Consider the following 19,771-nt stretch of genomic DNA (forward strand, 5'->3'; position numbering starts at 1 on the left):
TCTCCTTGTGCCCTCCATCTTTCCCAACATCAGGGTCTTTCCCAAAGAGTCTTCTCTTCTCATGAGGTGGCCAAAGTATTGGAGCCTCAGCTTCAGCATCTGTTCTTCCAGTGAGCACTCAGGGCTGATTTCCTTAAGAATGGAGAGGTTTGATCTTCTTGCAGTCCATGGGACTCTCAAGAGTCTCCTCCAGCACCATAATCCAAAAGCATCCATTCTTTGGGGGATCAGCCTTCTTTATGGTCCAGCTCTCACTCATCACTACTGGGAAAATCATACCTTTAACTATACGGACCTTTAAAACCCCATATTAGAAAGCATACAGAGGACGCGGCTCCCGGAGCGCTCACTGAGCACTTTGCCCTATGGAATCCACTGGGGAAGGAAGGCCAGTCATTCAGCCGCCTAGGGTGCAAACCTGAGAGGGGGCACAGTTTTATACAGATGAGTTTTTGTTATACCTTATAAATTTCTGATAACATTTTGTTTTGTTTTTTACCTTTTGAAGAATTTCATCATATCTACCAGTCGTCTGTTTTTGGAAATTGAAGTTAGCAAAGCGGGTCAGGGAGGGAGCAGGCCGGCGCAAGTGCTTAGCCTTGCCCAGGGCGCAAAATAGTCTGGTGCCGGCGCTGCTGAGAACTTGCATAACACGCGCTGGATCGCTCAGGTTTGCTTACTTGGGAGTGCAGCCCCTCTTGGGGCTTCCTTACTTCCTAGTAAACGCGCACAGGACTGGGCTGTAACAACTACAGCTACAGCTTCTGGTTAGCCACTGTGGGGACAGGATGCTGGGCCTTTGGCCTAATCCAGTGGACTCTTCTTATGCCACTATTTTAACAAGGCAATCCTATGCATTCTACTTGGAAGTAAAAGCCTCATTGAGTTTAATGGGGTTTAGGTCAAGGTACAAGACTTCAATCTCTTCATCCCCGCCTGCAGTGCTAATATTCTAGAAAAAGAGGTGCCAGAACTCACCATGAATGGCAATTGCGCCCACCTGAGAGGTGCAGGAACTGAGTTCCTGTGAGTTTCCCCTGAAAAAGGTCCCCCCCCCCATCAGAGCAGCCAATTTAAATTGCTCAGAGCATGGGTAGGCAAACTAAGGCCCAGGGGCCAGATCTGGCCCAATCGCCTTCTAAATCCGGCCTGTGGACAATCCGGGAATCAGAGTGTTTTTACATGAGTAGAATGTGTGCTTTTATTTAAAATGCATCTCTGGGTTATTTGTGGGGCATAGGAATTCGTTCATATATATTTTTTCAAAATATAGCCCAGCCCCCCACAAGGTCGGAGGGACAGTGGACCGGCCCCCTGCTGAAAAAGTTTGCTGACCCCTGGCTTAGAGCACTGGTTCTCAATGCTTGTGGCAGGAGAGGGAGGCAAGGAGAGGGTGGGAAGATTCAAGGACAAATAAACATTTTAACATTTCACTGTATTGTAGTATTGCAGCAAAATGTTTATCTTATTTGCAGAATATGGATAAATGTCTTTTCAAAATGAGAGCAAGAGCATCAGGCGATACCAAGGACAATCCTAGTTGTGATCCATAATCACTCTTTGAACACAGTGGAGAAGACTTGCTTAATGTGAAACCAGTGAGATTACCCAGCAAAAGTAAGCTCACACCTCTCATTGAGTTTGTATACATATTTAAGGTGCTCATATAAAAAGATCATTTATCATTATAGTTTGGGAATGACTCATGTTCTTTTGTAGCTGATTGTGGCATCCACTTTCTGGATGTCCTGTAATCATGTTATAAAGTAGTTGTGTTGTAGATTATAAATCAAGCAGTGCTGAGAGTTGTTTCTTTTCATTTCCCCAAGTATTTCTTATCAGTCAAAAATCCGGTGTGGTGTGTGAGCAAATTTTTATTCTGAAGGTGTTGCCTGGAGAAAAAAAGTGTGAGAAGCACTGGCTTAGATGGTTGTTTTCGTTGCTGCTGCTATTGTGCAGTATATAAACCTTGTTATATAAAATTAAATAAACCAAGAGTGCTTTGAAGACTAACAAATTTATTGTGGGATAAGCTTTTGTGGGCTGGATTCTAGTCATCAAAAAGTATCGTGTTGTTATTATCAGTTATATTATGATCAATTAAATTTGTATCTGGCCCTTTCTCTTTAAAGCAGCCTAGGACAGCAAACATCAAAATGCTAGAACAATGCAATTTAAAGCAAAATAAAAATGTATTTTAAACATTTTATAACAAATCAAAACTATTTTTTTAAACCACTTAGGACATCTAAAAATATCTAGAAGCAATCACCTGCCATCACAGTTTTTAATTTGCCGTGACCAATATCCAACAGTCACCAAATGCCTGGGTAAACAGGAATGTTTTAAAATTCCTCGTGCTAGCCAATAATGCACCTCACCAGGGACGGCATTGCACAATGGGAAACCACCACTGAGAAGGCCCTATAGCAAGTCAACACTAGTGATCAGGGGTTACTTTGATTTCCCCCCCCCCCCACTGTATTTCTTTGTACAGGATCAGGACATTTCCCAACAAATGCAGTACTGATGGAGATACCAGGGATTGAACCTGGGGCTATAAGAATACAATGCAGATGGTCTACCACTGATATAGCTCACTTTCCCTTTCATATAGGAACTTAGGGAGCTGTCTTATACCAAGTCAGACTAGTGGTCCATCTAGCTCAGCATTGCCTACACTGGCTGGCAGTGGCTCTCTGGGGTTTCTGACATGTTTCAGTCCTACCCAGAGAGGCCAGGCGTTGAACATGGGACCTCCTGCATGCAAGCCAGAAGCTCTGCCACCAAGCAAATAACCCCTTCTCTATCAAGCAGGGTGTGAATGCCACAACACTCCTATGTTTGTCACCAGCATCTGACATACTGATCTGATATACTGCTGCCGAACATGAAGGTTCCACTTGTCCTGATTTAGAACTATAAATCTGACCTCTTCTCTTTTCAATTAATTTGTCTAATCCTTTAAAAAGATGAAAAACGTTGTCTAAGCTATTAACAACCAGCAGTGTTTCCATCAAGTAATTCTCATTAGAATCCAAATGGCCACTATGAGAATGGGATGCTGGATTAGACCTCTGCCTGCATCCAGCAGGGCTCTTCTTTCCAACTCTCCCCAGAAGGTGGCAGTGCAGGACTATGTTTTAAGAGGATAAGTGTAAGCAAAAGGCACATGATGCTTCCTGACTTCCAGTTGTCATCTTGCTGGCTGTGCAATTGCACTAAAGCAGAAGTGTGGGGACCAGCAATGTATAGGCAACCCTACATTGTGGGGAGACGGACGGACGAGATGACCCTTAAGGCCATTTCCAACTCTACAATTCTATGATACTTTTGCTTAGGAGAGGAAAGGGGGAATTCTTTAAAGGGTGGGTCTAGCCTCCTTAGTTCTTATCTTGGGGGTCTCAGGTTTGTAACCAATGTTAGTCCTATTCAAAGAAGACCCAGTAGCAAGGATTACACCCAGCAGCCAGGCTCCCTAGTCACTTAAACTGGGTCTTCCCAGTGGCTCCCAGAATTAGCATGCATTTATATATGCATTTTAATAAAATTCACATTTCAGAACATAAGAAGAGTCCTGCTGGATCAGGCAAGTGGCCCATCTAGTCCAGGATCCTGTGGCCCCCTAGATACCTGTGGAAAGCCCACAAGCAGGACCCAAACCGAAGCAGCACTCTTTCCTCCTGCAGTTTCCAGCAGCTGGTATAATAATAATAATAATTTATTATTTATACCCCGCCCATCTGGCTGGGTTTCCCCAGCAACTCTGGGAGGCTTCCAACAGAACACTAAAATACAATAACCTATTAAACATTAAAAGCTTCCCTGAACAGCGCTGCCTTCAAATGTCTTCCAAATGTCATATAGTTGTTTATTTCTTTGACATCTGATGGGAGGGCATTCCACAGGGCGGGTGCCACCACTGAGAAGGCCCTCTGCCTGGCTCCCTGTAACTTGGCTTCCCGCAGCGAGGGAACTGCCAGAAGGCCCTCGGCGCTAGACCTCAGTGTCTGGGCAGAATGATGGAGGTGGAGACGCTCCTTCAGGTATACTGGACCGAGGCTGTTTAGGGCTTTAAAGGTCAGCAGCAACACTTTGAATTTTGCTCGGAAATGTACTGGGAGCCAGTGTAGGTCTTTCAAGACCGGTGTTATGTGGTCTCGGCAGCCGCTCCCAGTCACCAGTCTAGCTGCTGCATTCTGGATTAGTTGTAGTTTCCGGGTCACCTTCAAAGGTAGCCCCACGTAGAGCGCATTGCAGTAGTCCAAGCGAGAGATAACTAGAGCATGCACCACTCTGGTGAGACAGTCTGTGGGCGAGTAGGGTCTCAGCCTGCTTACCAGATGGAGCTGATAAACAGCTGCCCTGGACACAGAATTGACCTGTGCCTCCATGGACAGCTGTGAGTCCAGAATGACTCCCAGGCTGGGCACCTGGTCCTTCAGGGGAATAGTTACCTCATTCAGGACCAGGGAGTCCTCCACACCCGCCCGCCTCCTGTCCCCCAAAAACAGTACTTCTGTCTTGTCAGGATTCAACCTGCCTCTGACCATGACAGCAGAGCATATGGCTAGTAGCCATAGCCTTATCCTTGGTACAATTTAAAAATCCATCCAAATTGGTGGCCAGCACTGCCTCTTGTGGGAGCAGATTTCATAACTGAACTCTTTGATGTGTGAAGGGTGGCTTTCTTTTATCTGTCCTGAATCTTACAACATTCAGTTTCATGAGAGGCCTCCAAGTTTTAGGGCCTAGGGGCTTTTTTCTGCAGAGCAGACAGAAGGTGACTGACAGATGAGCAGATTGTTTGAACAATGCAACAATAAAACAACACAATCCTAAAAGGCCTTAACCAAATAAATACTCGTTGAAGCAAAACAGACCTAAGAACCTGCTTCAAAGTTGGCAATAGAGGAGAGCAAAAGCCTTTCTTTTGGCGAGCTCCACAATAAAAAAAAGACCCTCTCCCATATGCCCACCAAACAAACTTGATTGCCATATGGGACAGCTGCATATTCCTGCATTGTGGCAATGTGGGCAATTCAGAGGGTTAAGTAAGTTTTACCCAAAGCCGGTTTGAAGAGAAATGGCATGTCAAGAGTTATAGCATCTTCAGCAGAAGATGAAAATAACCACTGTTAATTTTGTAGCTTTAATAATAATAATAATAATAATAATAATAATAATAATAATAATTTATTATTTATACCCTGCCCATCTGGCTGGGTTTCCCCAGCCACTCTGGGCGGCTTCCAACAAAACACTAAAATACAATAACCTATTAAACATTAAAAGCTTCCCTAAACAGGGCTGCCTTCAGATGTCTTCTATAAGTTTGGTAGTTATTTTTCTCTTTGACATCTGGTGGGAGGGCGTTCCACAGGGCGGGAGACTACAAAACAAGACTACAAAACTCATTATACACTGTGTACAAAGTTTATTTGGAGAAAAAAACGATCATAACAAAGCACAAATGATACCTGAAAAATGAGCAGATATTCCAAGGAAATCCATCTAGGTCAGGTAAAAGGAAAGCGATTAAATGTATACGGTAAATCATTTAGAGGCACCAAGCAAAATGGGGTACTGAGCCAAAGAGTTAATCTCTAATTAAATGACTCTCTGGTTTCATGATAAGAACATCCACCCCAGAGATTTTTCTTGTTCCATGATCATCCATATCATGACTCTAAACAGAAATGTAGATTTGGGGGGAAAGCAGCCACACCTTCTGAGCATGTTTGGCAAGAAAACTCTGATCATGTATGAAGGTGGCATCTCCAGGGAATGAGGTCAGATGAGCCCTCAGGCAACATAACTCTTCTACGACTGTTCCAGCACTACTGAAGCCCTGAAGGTACATAGCTCTTAATAAAGAGTTCATAGTCACCTTTCTGGCAAGAGCAGATCTATCCCTGAGAGTTCATTTAGGAAACACATCTTATGCATTCTCAGATGTGAGCACTGTTGCTGATTCAGGCTCAAAACCACAAAACTCATAATGCAGTGTGACTGTGTGTGTGTGTGTGTGTGTGTGTAGTATGTTTATATGAAAACATCCAAGATTTGTTTGTTTAAGTGAAACCAACAGCAGCCTTACCAGAATAAATCATGAGCAGGTGTTCCATGAAGAACTATTCATCTAGATCAGCAGAATAGACAATCCTTTGGGGGGGCGGCGTTTCCAGTATGCCTAATGTTTATTTTGGAGAGGGAAGCCCATATTTGGGGCACCTGAATGCACTTAAAGGAATATCTGTTTTGAGTTTGAATTGGATCATTCACTGATAACTGCCTGCAGTCAACGCAGCTGCAGACCAGAACGTCACTTTCTGATGAAGTCCAAAGAGCATTAGATATGAGTCTAGCAACCTTATTCTTGTGTACTATGCAGTGAACCAAACTTGCAAATAGGCTGAAGGTGGTTAAGAATGATATATAGCCTGATACGTGAAGTACCAACTTGAGATAGCTCATCAAGGTCACAGCTACATTACATGGGAGATTCCTCTTTTCCTTCTGATAAGAATGACTAATTAGCAACATATTCCCATGAATACTGTGTTCTATGAGCTGTTACAGCGGGCAGGGTTCCCTGGGAAGAGGAATTGTTGAACCGCTCTGAGCATAGGAGCCAATTCCTAGGGGCTGAGGTCCCTTTGGGCCACCCCAATAACATATTTGAGGGGGACAGCCCACCCACTCCCAAAGGTGATGGGCATTGGTGCACATGTGTGATTGATTATGTGAGGCAGAACTTACCTGCGCCCCCCTATTTTGTTCAAGTTGGCACCCCTGACTCTGAGAATTGTAGTTCTTTGTGAGGAAAGGGGACTTCTCTCAGCACCCTTGGCAAAGCTCCCAGAATTCTTCAGAAGACTGTTTAAGAAGCATCATAGTGCTTTAAATGTATGGTGTGAATGGTGCCATAATATGCAAGACCTTGTATGCTCTCAAGACCGATTGAGATAGAGAAGCAGGCCAATTCATCCACTGGCATGAGACCCTAAGAACTGAATTGGGGATAATTTTGTAAGCTGTTTCCCAGCCACAGTTCTCACCTCAGGAGACACTGATGTCCAGCACAAACATGCCTGCCACACACCGCTTTCTGCCACTGTAGAACAAGGCTCAGCATTGAAAGCCAGCCAGCCATTCATAATGAAGTTTTCAGCTGGTAAATTCCAATACCCCAGCAAAGTCAACATTCAACCTTGTTGCTTGGGAGCGAGATCCATGAGGGGGGCCTGGTTGGTAGCATAAATAGAACAATGTCCTCACTACTCTCTTCCTTTTTCTCACTGATTATTGGCAGCGACCAGAAGAGCTATTATTATTATTATTATCATCATTATTATTAATTCTATGCAGCCTAATATTTTAAAGAAAAACATCTCAACGCAGTTTACAACACATCAAAACATCAAAAAAACCAATCCGGAGTAAAACATTGCTGAAGGAAGTCAGATACATTCACAACAACATAAATAACAGGAAACGAAAGTATTATCTTAAAGATTTCAAAACAAAACATTACAAAGGAGGTTGACTTCAGAATGCACAAAGTTGATAAAAACAAATTTATCTTAAACATTTCAAAAGAAAGCATTACTTAAAGATGTCAGATATAATGCACATTTAAAACACCACAATTAGTAAAAGAATAAATAATGAATTATCGTAAACATAGAACATATCTACTGCTGTTGCTGCAATCCTTCCAATGGTGATTCATGGTGGGTGGCAGCTGCAGAAGCACAGGCTCAAAGACCTGGGTCTGCACTAAGAGAAAGACCAGATGGCCTCTGGCCTCTTCAGCAGGCTGTGTTTTGTAGCTGGAGTCAGTCAGCTGGAGCCCTTTCCTCCCAGGCCAGGTAAGAAAAAGATCTCCAAGACAGGGTGCAGGCAGGGCTCACAGCGAAGATGCGATCATGCCGTTTTTTAAAAAAGCATTGACTGTCCTGTTCCTACCCCCACCACGAAAGCAGCAACATTAACTACCAAATCTTGCTTGTGGGTCAAGGGGTGTGATGGGCTTATTCAGGCAGTAAGTTCCTGTATCAGAGACCTCACTGGGGACCTATAGAGAAACAGAGTGAACAGTAGAGGCTGGCCCACCAATTTCTGTCCTCCCAACTTGCCTCTCTACTTACAACAGGTCCAGGTATGACCCTGGCTTTCAGCTTCCTTCTCTGTCTCAGTGTTGCCGATTCAGCAGCAGTGAAGAGGAGGATCAGGACAAAACTCACTGTGCATTCAGACATGGGTAATATTGTGCTGATTTTCCTGATTATAATGCTCATGCTTCTGTTTCATTTAATAATGTTCCTTTTATACTGCAGTACCTGTTGCATTAAATAGGACGCGGGTGGCGCTGTGGGTTAAACCACAGAGCCTAGGGCTTGCCGATCAGAAGGTCAGTGGTTCGAATCCCCACGACGGGGTGAGCTCCCGTTGCTCGGTCCCTGCTTCTGCCAACCTAGCAAGTAGATAAATAGGTACCGGCGTTTCCGTGCGCTGCTCTGGTTCACATGACCAGCTCCCTCGGTCAGTAAAGTGAGATGAGCGCCGCAACCCCCGAGTTGGCCACAACTGGCCCTAATGGTCAGGGGTCCCTTTACCTTTTTACCTATTGCATTATGGAACTGTGGCTTTTTGACTGATATACCTGCATGTTGTGTTAAACGCCAGTGTGTGTGGTTTGAAAGAACAACAAACTTCACTGGAAAATGTTGCCGATCTGCCATCCTTTTCACACCTGTGATTCTGTTCCATGAAAACAGCAGGGAAGAACTGCATGCCAGTTTACACCCCCCCCCCCATTCCATGACTTTACCCCTGCGATATTCTGGGTTATTAGGGTTGCCAGCTTATTTTTGGGGGGGAAGCCACCATCATTAAAATGAGTGCTAAACTTCCACTAGATTTCATTAGATTTCCAAAGAGGGCATTTAACTGTGTGAAAGTTCAGATATAATGCAGAAAGTAACAGTTAGGGGGAACATCAGGGAAATGAAATAAACTGCTGCCTAGAATTAGTCGGCTCCATCCATCATTGCCTCTGATGGGCTCCCTGCCTTCTGCCCATCAATCCAGTGGGCATAAGCTGCCTCAGTGAATTATGCAGTGGGGAAAGCACTTTCCATTATGCCTTTGGCACACCTTCATAGGGGCTAGGACAGGTGCTAAGGTGAAAGTAAAGGGACCACTGACCATTAGGTCCAGTCATGGCCAAATCTGGGGTTGCAGCGCTCATCTTGCTTTATTGGCCGAGGGAGCCGGCATACAGCTTCCGGGTCATGTGGCCAGCATGACCAAGCAGAGCATGACTAAGCATGACTAACCAGAGCAGCGCACGGAAATGCCGTTTACCTTCCCGCCGGAGCGGTACCTATTTATCTACTTGCACTTTGACGTGCTTTCAAACTGCTAGGTTGGCAGGAGCAGGGACCAAGCAACGGGAGCTCACCCTGTTGAGGGGATTCAAACTGCTGACCTTCTGATCGGCAAGTCCTAGGCTCTGTGGTTTAACCCACAGCGCCACCCGCGTCCCTAGGACAGGTGATACATGCAACCAAAACAAATGACTGTTCTCTTTTACACACACACACACACACACACACACACACACACACACCTCCATCCTGCTGACTCTCCCTCTCTCATAACACTAGAGCCGCGGTCACCCAATGAAGCTGAATATTGAGTGATTCAGGATAGACAAGAGAAAGAGCACTTCACACAGATCAGTCGATCTATTGAATTCCTTCCCACTAGATGTAGTGAATTTTAACAGGGAGAAATGTAAAGTATTGCACTTGGGCAAAAAAAATGAGAGGCACAAATACAAGATGGGTGACACCTGGCTTGAGAGCAGTACATGTGAAAAGGATCTAGGAGTCTTGGTTGACCACAAACTTGACATGAGCCAACAGTGTGACGCGGCAGCTAAAAAAGCCAATGCAATTCTGGGCTGCATCAATAGGAGTATAGCATCTAGATCAAGGGAAGTAATAGTGCCACTGTATTCTGCTCTGGTCAGACCTCACCTGGAGTACTGTGTCCAGTTCTGGGCACCACAGTTCAAGGAGGACACTGACAAACTGGAACGTGTCCAGAGGAGGGCAACCAAAATGGTCAAAGGCCTGGAAACGATGCCTTATGAGGAACGGCTAAGGGAGCTGGGCATGTTTAGCCTGGAGAAGAGGAGGTTAAGGGGTGATATGATAGCCATGTTCCAATATATAAAAGGATGTCACATAGAGGAGGGAGAAAGGTTGTTTTCTGCTGCTCCAGAGAAGCGGACACGGAGCAATGGATCCAAACTACAAGAAAGAAGATTCCACCTAAACATTAGGAAGAACTTCCTGACAGTAAGAGCTGTTCGACAGTGGAATTTGCTGCCAAGGAGTGTGGTGGAGTCTCCTTCTTTGGAGGTCTTTAAGCAGAGGCTTGACAACCATATGTCAGGAGTGCTCTGATGGTGTTTCCTGCTTGGCAGGGGGTTGGACTCGATGGCCCTTGTGGTCTCTTCCAACTCTATGATTCTATGATTCTAACCATTTGGATGGTTAAAAGACAGTAGACGACAAATCCATGGAGGCTTTCAGTGGCTATCAGCATGGACATCTGGCTGGCCACTGTGAGAGCAAGATGCCTGGAACAGATGGGCCACTGGCTTGGCCAAGGAGACTGTTTTTACAAATTTTAAACTGCAAGTTTCTTTGGGCAGGGACCTGTATGGTGCTGTATGACTAATGCAGAGTAATGCTCTGGTCTGGAGTAACCCTTGCCGTGGGGACAGTGGGTAAAAACATCGAATGCAACGGCAGATTAAATAAAGATATTTATTTATTAAAATAACAATACAGTAATCATGTGAAAGAATATATGTTTTAGACTTATATTTTGATAGGGAGAGGGAGGTTAAAAAAAAGAGAGAAAGAAAGCATTTTCACAAACAATATTAACTGCACTTCTGGTGGATGGGTGTTCAGCATAAATTGCGTTTTCGTTTCTTCCGAGGGAGGGGCAAGTCCATCACTTGCCTCTGCTTGGTCCACACTGGGGATTGGTTGCCTGTGGCCATCCAGTCGTTGCTGGGCTGCAGCCCCTATCATCCCTGACTACTGTCAAAGTGAAAGGGGCTGATGGGAGTTGGAGTCCAGCAACGTCTGGAAGGATGTAGGTTCCCCATCCCTGGGCTACACTTTGCAGTGTAGCTGCAAAGCGTAGTTGGTTTCAAATGATGCCCTGCACCAGAAACTCCCTGCATGTAGAAAACCAGGACAACAAGGACAAAAGCCTTCCCATGCTAGATTTCTGCATGCAGGGAGCATTTTGCATGGAGAAGTGTGAAAGGCACCTGGAACCTGAAGTGGCATGGTCCATTCTGTTACATGTAGAAACCAGGCTCTGACCAAAGATGCTAGGGAGTTATGCCCCGAATTCCTGCCTCGCTGGGCTTCCTTTAACTCACCACTAGTTCCAGTCACAGCAGTGTTTGCTTTTAACAACACGTGAAAAGCAACAATCTGGACCACCAATTCATCTGCAGCCACAAGTAAGGATGGCAAATGCTATTGTTCCCCTGTTCCTTTTCCCTTTGGGGTAGGTGGGTGTTTGTTTACCGGCACAGCAGTGAGTATGCCCTGCCTTTTGCAGCCAGAACTGATCAGGGTTTCTAAGCCTCACATATCTTTCCTCTTTGTAATTAAGTGTCTGAAGCAGCCGCTCCAGCTAAAATCAGTGTAAGATGGGGGGTGAAGAGGCCCAGGGGCAAAAGCTCTGAGACTTTGCATAGCAACAATGGCATTTGATCACATGTCCACATTTGAGATGCCAGCCACATCTTCCTGCAATGCTCCTGTGCTTTTCAGCTCCCATGGAGCCTTCCGTTACCATGCTGGGATACAGCGTCAGGTAATGAATTCCTGTCTCTATAAATGTTAAAGGCAGAGGCAAGGTGGGGGTGGACCGCTCTCACCACTTATTTGAATTATTATACAAGTAATAAAGACCACAATAGCCATCCCTTCTCACAAGTTTTTCTGTTATTGAAAGCTCACACACCATGCTAATACTATAATATAATATTGTAGCTAACCTCAGTGCTGTCTGTTAGAAATTAAATCTACTATTCTGATTCACACTGGATACAAAACTTAAGATGCAAATATACCAGGAAACCTTCAGTCCTGGCTTTTAGCAAAAAAAGCTGAGATTTAACAACAACAACAACAATAACAACAACAATAGAATCATGTGGAAAGGAAAATTCCTTCACATTAAAGCGGGGGGGGGGAGGGAAAAGTTATTCACATTAATCTTCTGGAAAAATTAAATGAAAAATATAGTAAGTATTCTAAAATGCTGAAAGACTCCATTTACAGGTTCTCCTGGCTGTAGAATGTCAAACTTTCTGTTGATCACATTCTTAAAAGCAGAACCAAAGAAATAGGCGGAAATCTATTTTTTAAGAAAGTGTTGAAAAAATAGGTGTCATTTTATAAAGTACAAAAGGTATTGGGGAAGTGTTTGTAACTGTGTTTGTAATTGTGTTAGGTTAGAAAAACACACCTATAAAAAGCTACAAGCATATTGTCTCCGTAACTCCAGCGTGCTAATTCTTTCCCTTTGGTTGGAGCAAAATAGCAGCGGAAAGTTCCACTGCTGGCTCTCTGACAAGAAAGAAGTTTCCCAGGAGCGAGGAGGAAAACATTATTATTTTAAGGCAACCCCCCCTGCTCCATATGGTAGCTGAGAACCTCTTAAACCCTCCTCTCTAATTTTCTGGGAGATGCAAGCCCTCCCAACCTCTCTCATCAATAAGAAGGGGTGGCAGAGCAGGGAACAATGAATTTTCGGAAGTGGCCACCTACATTGAAAGCAGAAATTTGTTGGGATGAAACACAAAAAGGATCTGAGCTTATGAGAGCCACAAGAAACGGACACGAAGGTCACACTGAAATCATCACCCCTCTCCTCCACAATGCCTCACGCTTTTCAATACACCTGGCTTCCTATCAGCACCCTCAGCTCCTCCTTCCCACAATGCCTTGCAGCATATCTATGGGCAGCGGGAATACAATGGTGGAGTTCTTCTCGGCGGCGATCGTGGTCAGGGTCTGCAGGTAGCGGAGCTGGAGAGCTGCAGGAGACTCTGTGATGACAATGGAGGCTTCCTTGAGGGCTCTGGAGGCATTCATCTCGCCCTCTGCTGCGATGACCTGGAAGGGAGAGAGGCACAGGTCCAGCAAGATGTTTTGAACACAGAGAAAACTGCATAAGGTTCAGAGAGTGTGGTGTAGTGGTTAGAGTGTCAGACCAGGACCTGGGTGCAGCTGTGAAGCCCACTGGGTGACCCTGGGCAAGTCAGTGTCTCAGCCTCTTACGTTACAGGGCTGTTGTGAGGATTAAATGAGGACAGGAAGAACAAAGAACAAACCACCTTGAGCTCCTTGCAATGGAGGCACATCCACTGGGGCAAATGGGGCACTGCTCCAACACCTGCCCTTGGCTAGCTCCCTGCCATCTGCCTTCTTAAAACCGGTCCAGATGGTGGCCCTGGCTGCTAGCTTCCTCCTCCTTAGTCTCAGTATCCAACATTAGTCCTACACAGAGTAGACCCACTGAAATTGACGGCCACAAGTAATTTAGGTGCGCTGACTTCCAACGATTCTACTTTGAGCAGGACTTCATTGGGTAAAACTCCATGTCTGCAGTCCTGCTGAATTCTGTGGGGCTTACTCTCAGGTCTGTGGGTTTAGGAATGCAGTCTTAAGTCAATTAAAACAATTTAGTATGCACATGACAAAACACAACCATTCTAAAGGGGAAATGGCTTTATCCTACAATAGGGAATTCACCTCTTTCTCAAATTTTGCAACTACCTGTATTATAGATAGATAGATAGATAGATAGATAGATAGATAGATAGATAGATATAGATATATATTAAAACATTTTTGGGGGAGAATCTGTCACCTAATCAAACAAGAATGTTTTGATTAATTAAATGAGTCAGGTAAATGTTGCAGCTCTAGGTTGCATACACACCACACATTTAAAGCACGTGATGTCTTCCCAAAGAATACTGGAAACTGTAGTTTCCCCCTCACAGAACTACAATTTCCAGCATCCTTATCAAAGTACAGTTCTCAGGATTCTTTGGGGAGGGAGGAATGTGTTTTGAATGTACTTAAAATCTATGGTGTGGACCCAGCCTTAGTAAAATAAAAATAAAATAAAATTGTAGGCTAGAGGATTTGTGGCCTTCATGTTCAAGGCCACTAACAGGATCCTCCTTGCTTAACCAACTTCTTTCAGGAAAGGAAGAGATTGTTACAGGAAGTTGTCATCCTCCTAGGAGAAGCAGCACATAAATCCAGCAGTGTTAAGCCAAGAATATAGGAGCAGCAAATCAGCTAAAGAAACAGGGGTGCAGAAAGGCCTCCAGACTCTATGTCTGCCCCCAGAATGGCCCACCAGCCAGTCTAGTTGTTGAACACAAAGGCCACATTTAAAGCACCATAAAACCACTTTAAGTAGTCATGGCTTCCCCCAAAGAATTCTGGAAGCCGCTGCCTGTCAAGGGTGCTGAAAGTTGTTACGAGACCCTTATTCCTCTCCCAGAGCTACAATTCTCAGAATGGCTTAACAGTCAATCCCTCTTCACAGGAAACTCTGGGAATTGTAGCTGTGAGAGGGGAATAGTTGGTCCTAGCAACTCTCAGCACCCTTAGTGAACTACAGGTCTCGCAATTCTTTGGGGGGAAACCATGACTGTTTAAAGTGGCATGCAGATGTGGTGTGGCTCCAGACAGAACAGTGGTTTTCTGCCAGAGAATCCTTGTATGCTACAGAGTCCCTGCAAAGTTGCAGAACCCCCTGGAAGGGAACTAAGTAGGGATGAGGGAAAAATTCAATTTGGTTTACAAGCGAGCCTATCTAATTTGCACTTTCCAAAATAATATGTGAACCAAACCATAGCCATTCTTTAAAATTTGCATTTCTCCAAATTTAGCAATTCAGTTCTCCAACCAACTAATGTGTAGAAAATTGCATATATTGGGGCAAAGATCTAAAAATATGCATATATTGGAGAAACAGCTTACAAAAATGCATTATACTAGGAGAAGCTGCTTTGCAAAAAATATTAGGCAAAATGCCTAATATTAGGCATGAAATATTACGCATTAAAATGCAGGTGAATTTCCATTTTGAAAAAATCAGAATGATGTGGAAATGTGGAGACTTGAATTTAAGAGCAGGAAAATGAGAAAAACAAAACAAAACTGGCATTCACCCATCTTACAGCATCCAGTTTAGACAGGGTGCTCAGCAGGACTTTCAGGTATCAGCACCAATTCCCCCCTTATGTAGGACACAGCAGCAGAAAACAAGACCTTTGGGAAAGGCTGAAGCTCTGTGAGTAGAACATCTTCTTTGCATGCAGAAGGTTGCAGGTTTAATCCCTGGCATCTCCAGGGAAGACAGAATATGTCCCATCAGAAACCCTGGAGAGTCAGTGCCAATAAGCATAGACCATGGGTAGGCAAACTAAGGCCCAGGGGCTGAATCCGGCCCAATCGCCTTCTAAATCCGGCCCGGAAATCAGCGTGTTTTTACATGAGTGGAATATGTGCTTTTATTTAAAATGCATCTCTGGGTTATTTGTGGGGCCTGCCTGGTGTTTTTACATGAGTAGAATGTGTCCTTTTATTTAAAATGCACCTCTGGGTTATTTGTGGGGCCTGCCTGGTGTTTTTACATGAACAGAATATGTGCTTTTATTTAAAATGCACCTCTGGGTTATTTTTGGGGCATAGGAATTCGTTCATTTCCCCCCCCCCCTTCAAAATATAGTCCAGCCCTCCACAAGGTCTGAGGGACAGGGGACCGGCCCCCTGCTGAAAAGGTTTGCTGACCCCTGGCATAGACAATACTAAGCCAGATATGCAGGTGGTATGAGGCAGCTTTCTATGCTCAGCGGTGGGGCATCTGCTTTGCATACAGAAGATTGCAGTTTGCTCTCATTCATTTCCAGGTAGGACTGGGAGAGACTCCTGCCTGAAACCCTGGCGAGAGTCAGTGTAGCCAGTACTCAATTAGATGGTCCACTGGTCTGACTCAGTATAAGGCAGCTTGCTGTGTAACAAGTTGCGTCTTGTGGGAGCTTGCCTTCTGCTGCTTGATCTTCTTAAACATCCCCAGAAAACCTGCTGAGATGCTTCAGTGAAGTTTGAAAACCTGCGATGCAGAAGGAACGCCCTCCGACTGAGTTTTGGCACAAACTCAGTTTTGTTTTGTTACGTAAATGCAATGCAAAGGATTCTCTACCATGGGGAAATAAAGATAATGAGACCTCTGGAGCCAGTGTTTGTACAGCAAATACCTGAGTCATCTTATATCACTGTGGGGAAAAACAAGTGTGACCATCAAAGCAGTCTAAAGTGGCTGGGGCAACCCAGTCAGATGGGTGGAGTACAAACAATAACATTAAAAATTATTATTATTAAAGGAAACATTAATATCTGAGGCAGTTCAATATTCACTTGAAATTTGGATTATGTGAAAGTTACAGGAAGGGCTGTAGATCGGTGGGAGAGCATCTGCTTGGCAAGTTGTTTTCAGTTGTGGGGTAGGAATAATTATGGTCATTTCCAAGACATATACCCCAGGGTCAACAGGGTCAAATAATGGCCTTTGTTTCCTTGTACTGCTCCATCATCTTCTGGGTCATGGATGGGGAACCTGTGAACCTCTAGAAGCTGGTGGATTCCAACTCCCATCAGCTCCGGCCAGCATGGCCAATGGTCAGGGATGATGGGAGTTGTAGTCCAACAGCATTTGCAGTGCACCAGGTCGGGAAAAGCTGGTTTAATAGGAAGTTTAGCCAGCAAGTTGGTTTATGCCAGCATTTCTAATGGTCAGTGGTAATGGGATGTGTAGTCCAACAACAATAGAAGGGCCGCAGGATCCCCATCCCTGATCTGGGTGACGGATCTCCTTTGAAAGTCAGCGGCTAACCAAATCAGTAGAGCTCCTTACCTTTGCTCTTGCTTCGCGGGTAGCTTCTGCTTCAGCGGCCATGGCTCTCTGGAGTTGGACGGGCAGCTTCACATCTTTGATTTCCACCCGCTCCACCTTTATGCCCCAGTCATCTGTGGCATCATCTAGTGTGGCCTGTTTAAAAGGGTGGGGGCAGGAATGCATGTCACACATCAAAGTATTGTGCAAAGATGTCAAGCTAATCAAACAGAGGTGACTGGAGGTTTAAACAAGTCTCAACAGGACAAATGAACAGCCTTTTTTAAGAGCCTTCCATCCTGCAAGGTGTTAAATATCCTTCCTTGTGTTTTCAGCTGGCAGGTGACCCAGGTTCTGAGCTTTCATTGAAAGATAAAAGACTCTTAACAAACTACAGCTCCCATAATTCTTTAGGAATCCCATGTGGGGCTTTAAAAGCATGATGGGAATGTGGTCAGAGACTAAAGTAGAGGGAGCTACAGGCAGTGTCACACCCCCTGAACTGGTCATAAGGAAGAAGGCAGGCAGGGGTTGGGGGTTGGCTGAGGGCAGATTAGGACTGGTGGGGCAGTGCCCCACTTACCCTAAAGGACCAGTTTTCACTGGATTTTTGCGTTGTATATTTAAATTGCAAAATTTAGTGGCTGATGCAAAAATAAATAAATCATCTGTCTAAACAGTGAAGTATGTTTCTCAGCAACTCCCCACCCCCATCCCCCATGGGAATGCAGCTCAACATTGCTTTGTTGTACCTGCATGCTGTGTGCAATTTCCTCCCGGTCAGAGAGGATCTGAGAGAGGTTCTTGGTCCCAAGAACGTTCCTCAATGTGGTCTGAGCCAGGAGCCGAGTGGCTGAGTCTGCATTGGTGATGTTGGCAACAGCAAGGGTTGCATTCTGAACTCTGTAATAAACCACGCCATCCACATTAACTGTCACTGAATCTTTGGTAAGAATCTAGGGCAGAAACAGGGGGAGGGGAGAGAAGAGAGAAATGTGGAACGGAAGAATTAAAAAAAGAATCTCCAAGTCACTCATGCATCAAAACATAACTACAAAGAGGTGCCACAAGTAGCATGCTGCTAATTAGGCGGTCATGATCAGACTGCCTGCTACCTGACAGTCACAAAGGAACTTCTTTTCAAGTTCCCTATTTCAAACACCATGTGAGTTGTTCATTTTGTGCAGGTGCTCATTTCTCCGAATGGGCCATCGGTGGACTTGCAACAGGTATTCTGCTCCTGGCTAAGTCATTGGAGAAGCCACCTTTCAACACTAAGGTTACAGAACACTGAGAAGCTCCATATGGACCTCTATTCCATGGCACCATGCTTTTTTGGATAGCACTCTGCTATCCAAAAGGGGGGCACGGGTGGCGCTGTGGTCTAAACCACTGAGCCTTGGGCTTGCCAACCAAAAGGTTGGCGGTTCGAATCCCCGCGACGGGGTGAGCTCCCGTTGCTCGGTCCCAGCTCCTGCCAACCTAGCAGTTCGAAAGCATGCCAAAAAGTGCAAGTAGATTAATAGATACCACTCTGGCGGGAAGGTAAACGGTGTTTCTATGCACTGTTCTGGTGTCAGTGTTCCATTGCACCAGAAGCGGCTTAGTCATGCTAGCCACATGACCCAGAAAAACTGTCTGCAGAGGGGACAAACGCTGGCTCCCTCAGCCTGTAACGCGAGATGAGCGCCACAACCCCAGAGTCATCCACAACTGGACTTAACTGTCATGGGTCCCTTTTACTGCCTTATGCAGACACCAGATAAGTCCCCTGATTCTTTAACTGCTACATGCTGATCTTTGGCAGATCTGCAGAAAGTACAAGTGATTTTTGAAATACCAAAAGGTATTTCATAATAGAATATGATGCTTTTAAACAAGCATATTTAACACACACACACACACACACACACACACACTGCCAAGTTGTTCAGCACTTCACCTCTCCCATGGCATCTGCTAGGTTTGAATCCAGCTACCGCTACAGATGGGCTGTACACTGCCAGCACTCAAGACACTGGTTGCCTGGGTGCTTAAATGCCCAATTCCCTTGAGAATGGGATGGGGAAGATGTTGTGGCAGCAAATAACTTGAGCAATGCCAGCTTTCGCAGGGCACACACTGGCACCCAACTGCCTCAGGCTGTGCCAGTGTGCCGTGTTTGTAGCAGCCCTGTAACAAGGAAGATGCAGCAAATTCCAGTGTGTCTTTCACTAATTATATAGCACCAACCACACACGTACACATTAAGGAGTTAACAGAAACCAGAAGGGTGCGGGAAGGATACCTGCCCCAAGGCATTCACAGCTTATATCATTTTATAAAATCATCATATTCTATTAGAGAAAATTGCTTTGCTGAAAGATTTTCACACAGCTTCGGGGAGCATGAAAATTAAAAAAAAAAAAACCATTTGAGGAAACACAGCAATTAATTCCAAGAGGTTTACGGAGAAATTTGCCCAGGGTTGACTATCTCATCTGCATGCAGAACCTCCCAGGCTCAGTGATGCCTCACCATCACACTTTCGAACACACCCCAACTCCCCCTGAGAGGCTGAATACCACAGGATAGGATTGGCATTATGGGATAAGCTGTCCTGCAGGAAAACATCTGCCTCTGTGGATTTGCTCACTGAGGGATGTCCAGCAAGCTTCCAGTGCACTGCAGGGCCTCTCCTGTGCTGTACAGTGGTACCTCGGATTACATACGCTTCAGGTTACAGACTCCACTAACCCAG

The 19,771-nt window shown here is 45.0% G+C and overlaps 1 protein-coding gene and 1 long non-coding RNA gene across 3 annotated transcripts in view; one reads left to right on the forward strand and one right to left on the reverse strand.

Annotated features, from left to right (window-relative positions):
- The window catches only part of LOC308468482 (stomatin-like), a 40,655-nt gene that overhangs the window by 5,665 nt on the left and 15,219 nt on the right, over positions 1-19,771 (reverse strand). The window contains exons 5-7 of one of the 2 annotated variants that reach the window (XM_080990701.1): positions 17,784-17,987; positions 17,053-17,187; positions 10,834-13,229 (exon numbers count right to left, since the gene is read on the reverse strand). In XM_080990701.1, the coding sequence (XP_080846827.1) occupies positions 13,035-13,229; positions 17,053-17,187; positions 17,784-17,987 (534 nt within the window). In that variant the 3' untranslated portion in view covers positions 10,834-13,034. Of the gene's footprint in view, positions 1-10,833; positions 13,230-17,052; positions 17,188-17,783; positions 17,988-19,771 lie in introns of those variants that run through there. The other variant, XM_080990702.1, reaches the window with a different exon arrangement.
- LOC308468484 lies at positions 66-10,219 on the forward strand. Its single transcript, XR_013981690.1, has 3 exons — positions 66-1,617; positions 8,159-8,266; positions 9,675-10,219. It is a non-coding gene; the product is annotated as an uncharacterized lncRNA (long non-coding RNA).

Source organism: Podarcis pityusensis (genome assembly GCF_964106645.2).
Source record: "Podarcis pityusensis genome assembly, chromosome: Z".
Classification (NCBI taxonomy): Eukaryota; Metazoa; Chordata; class Lepidosauria; order Squamata; family Lacertidae; genus Podarcis; species Podarcis pityusensis.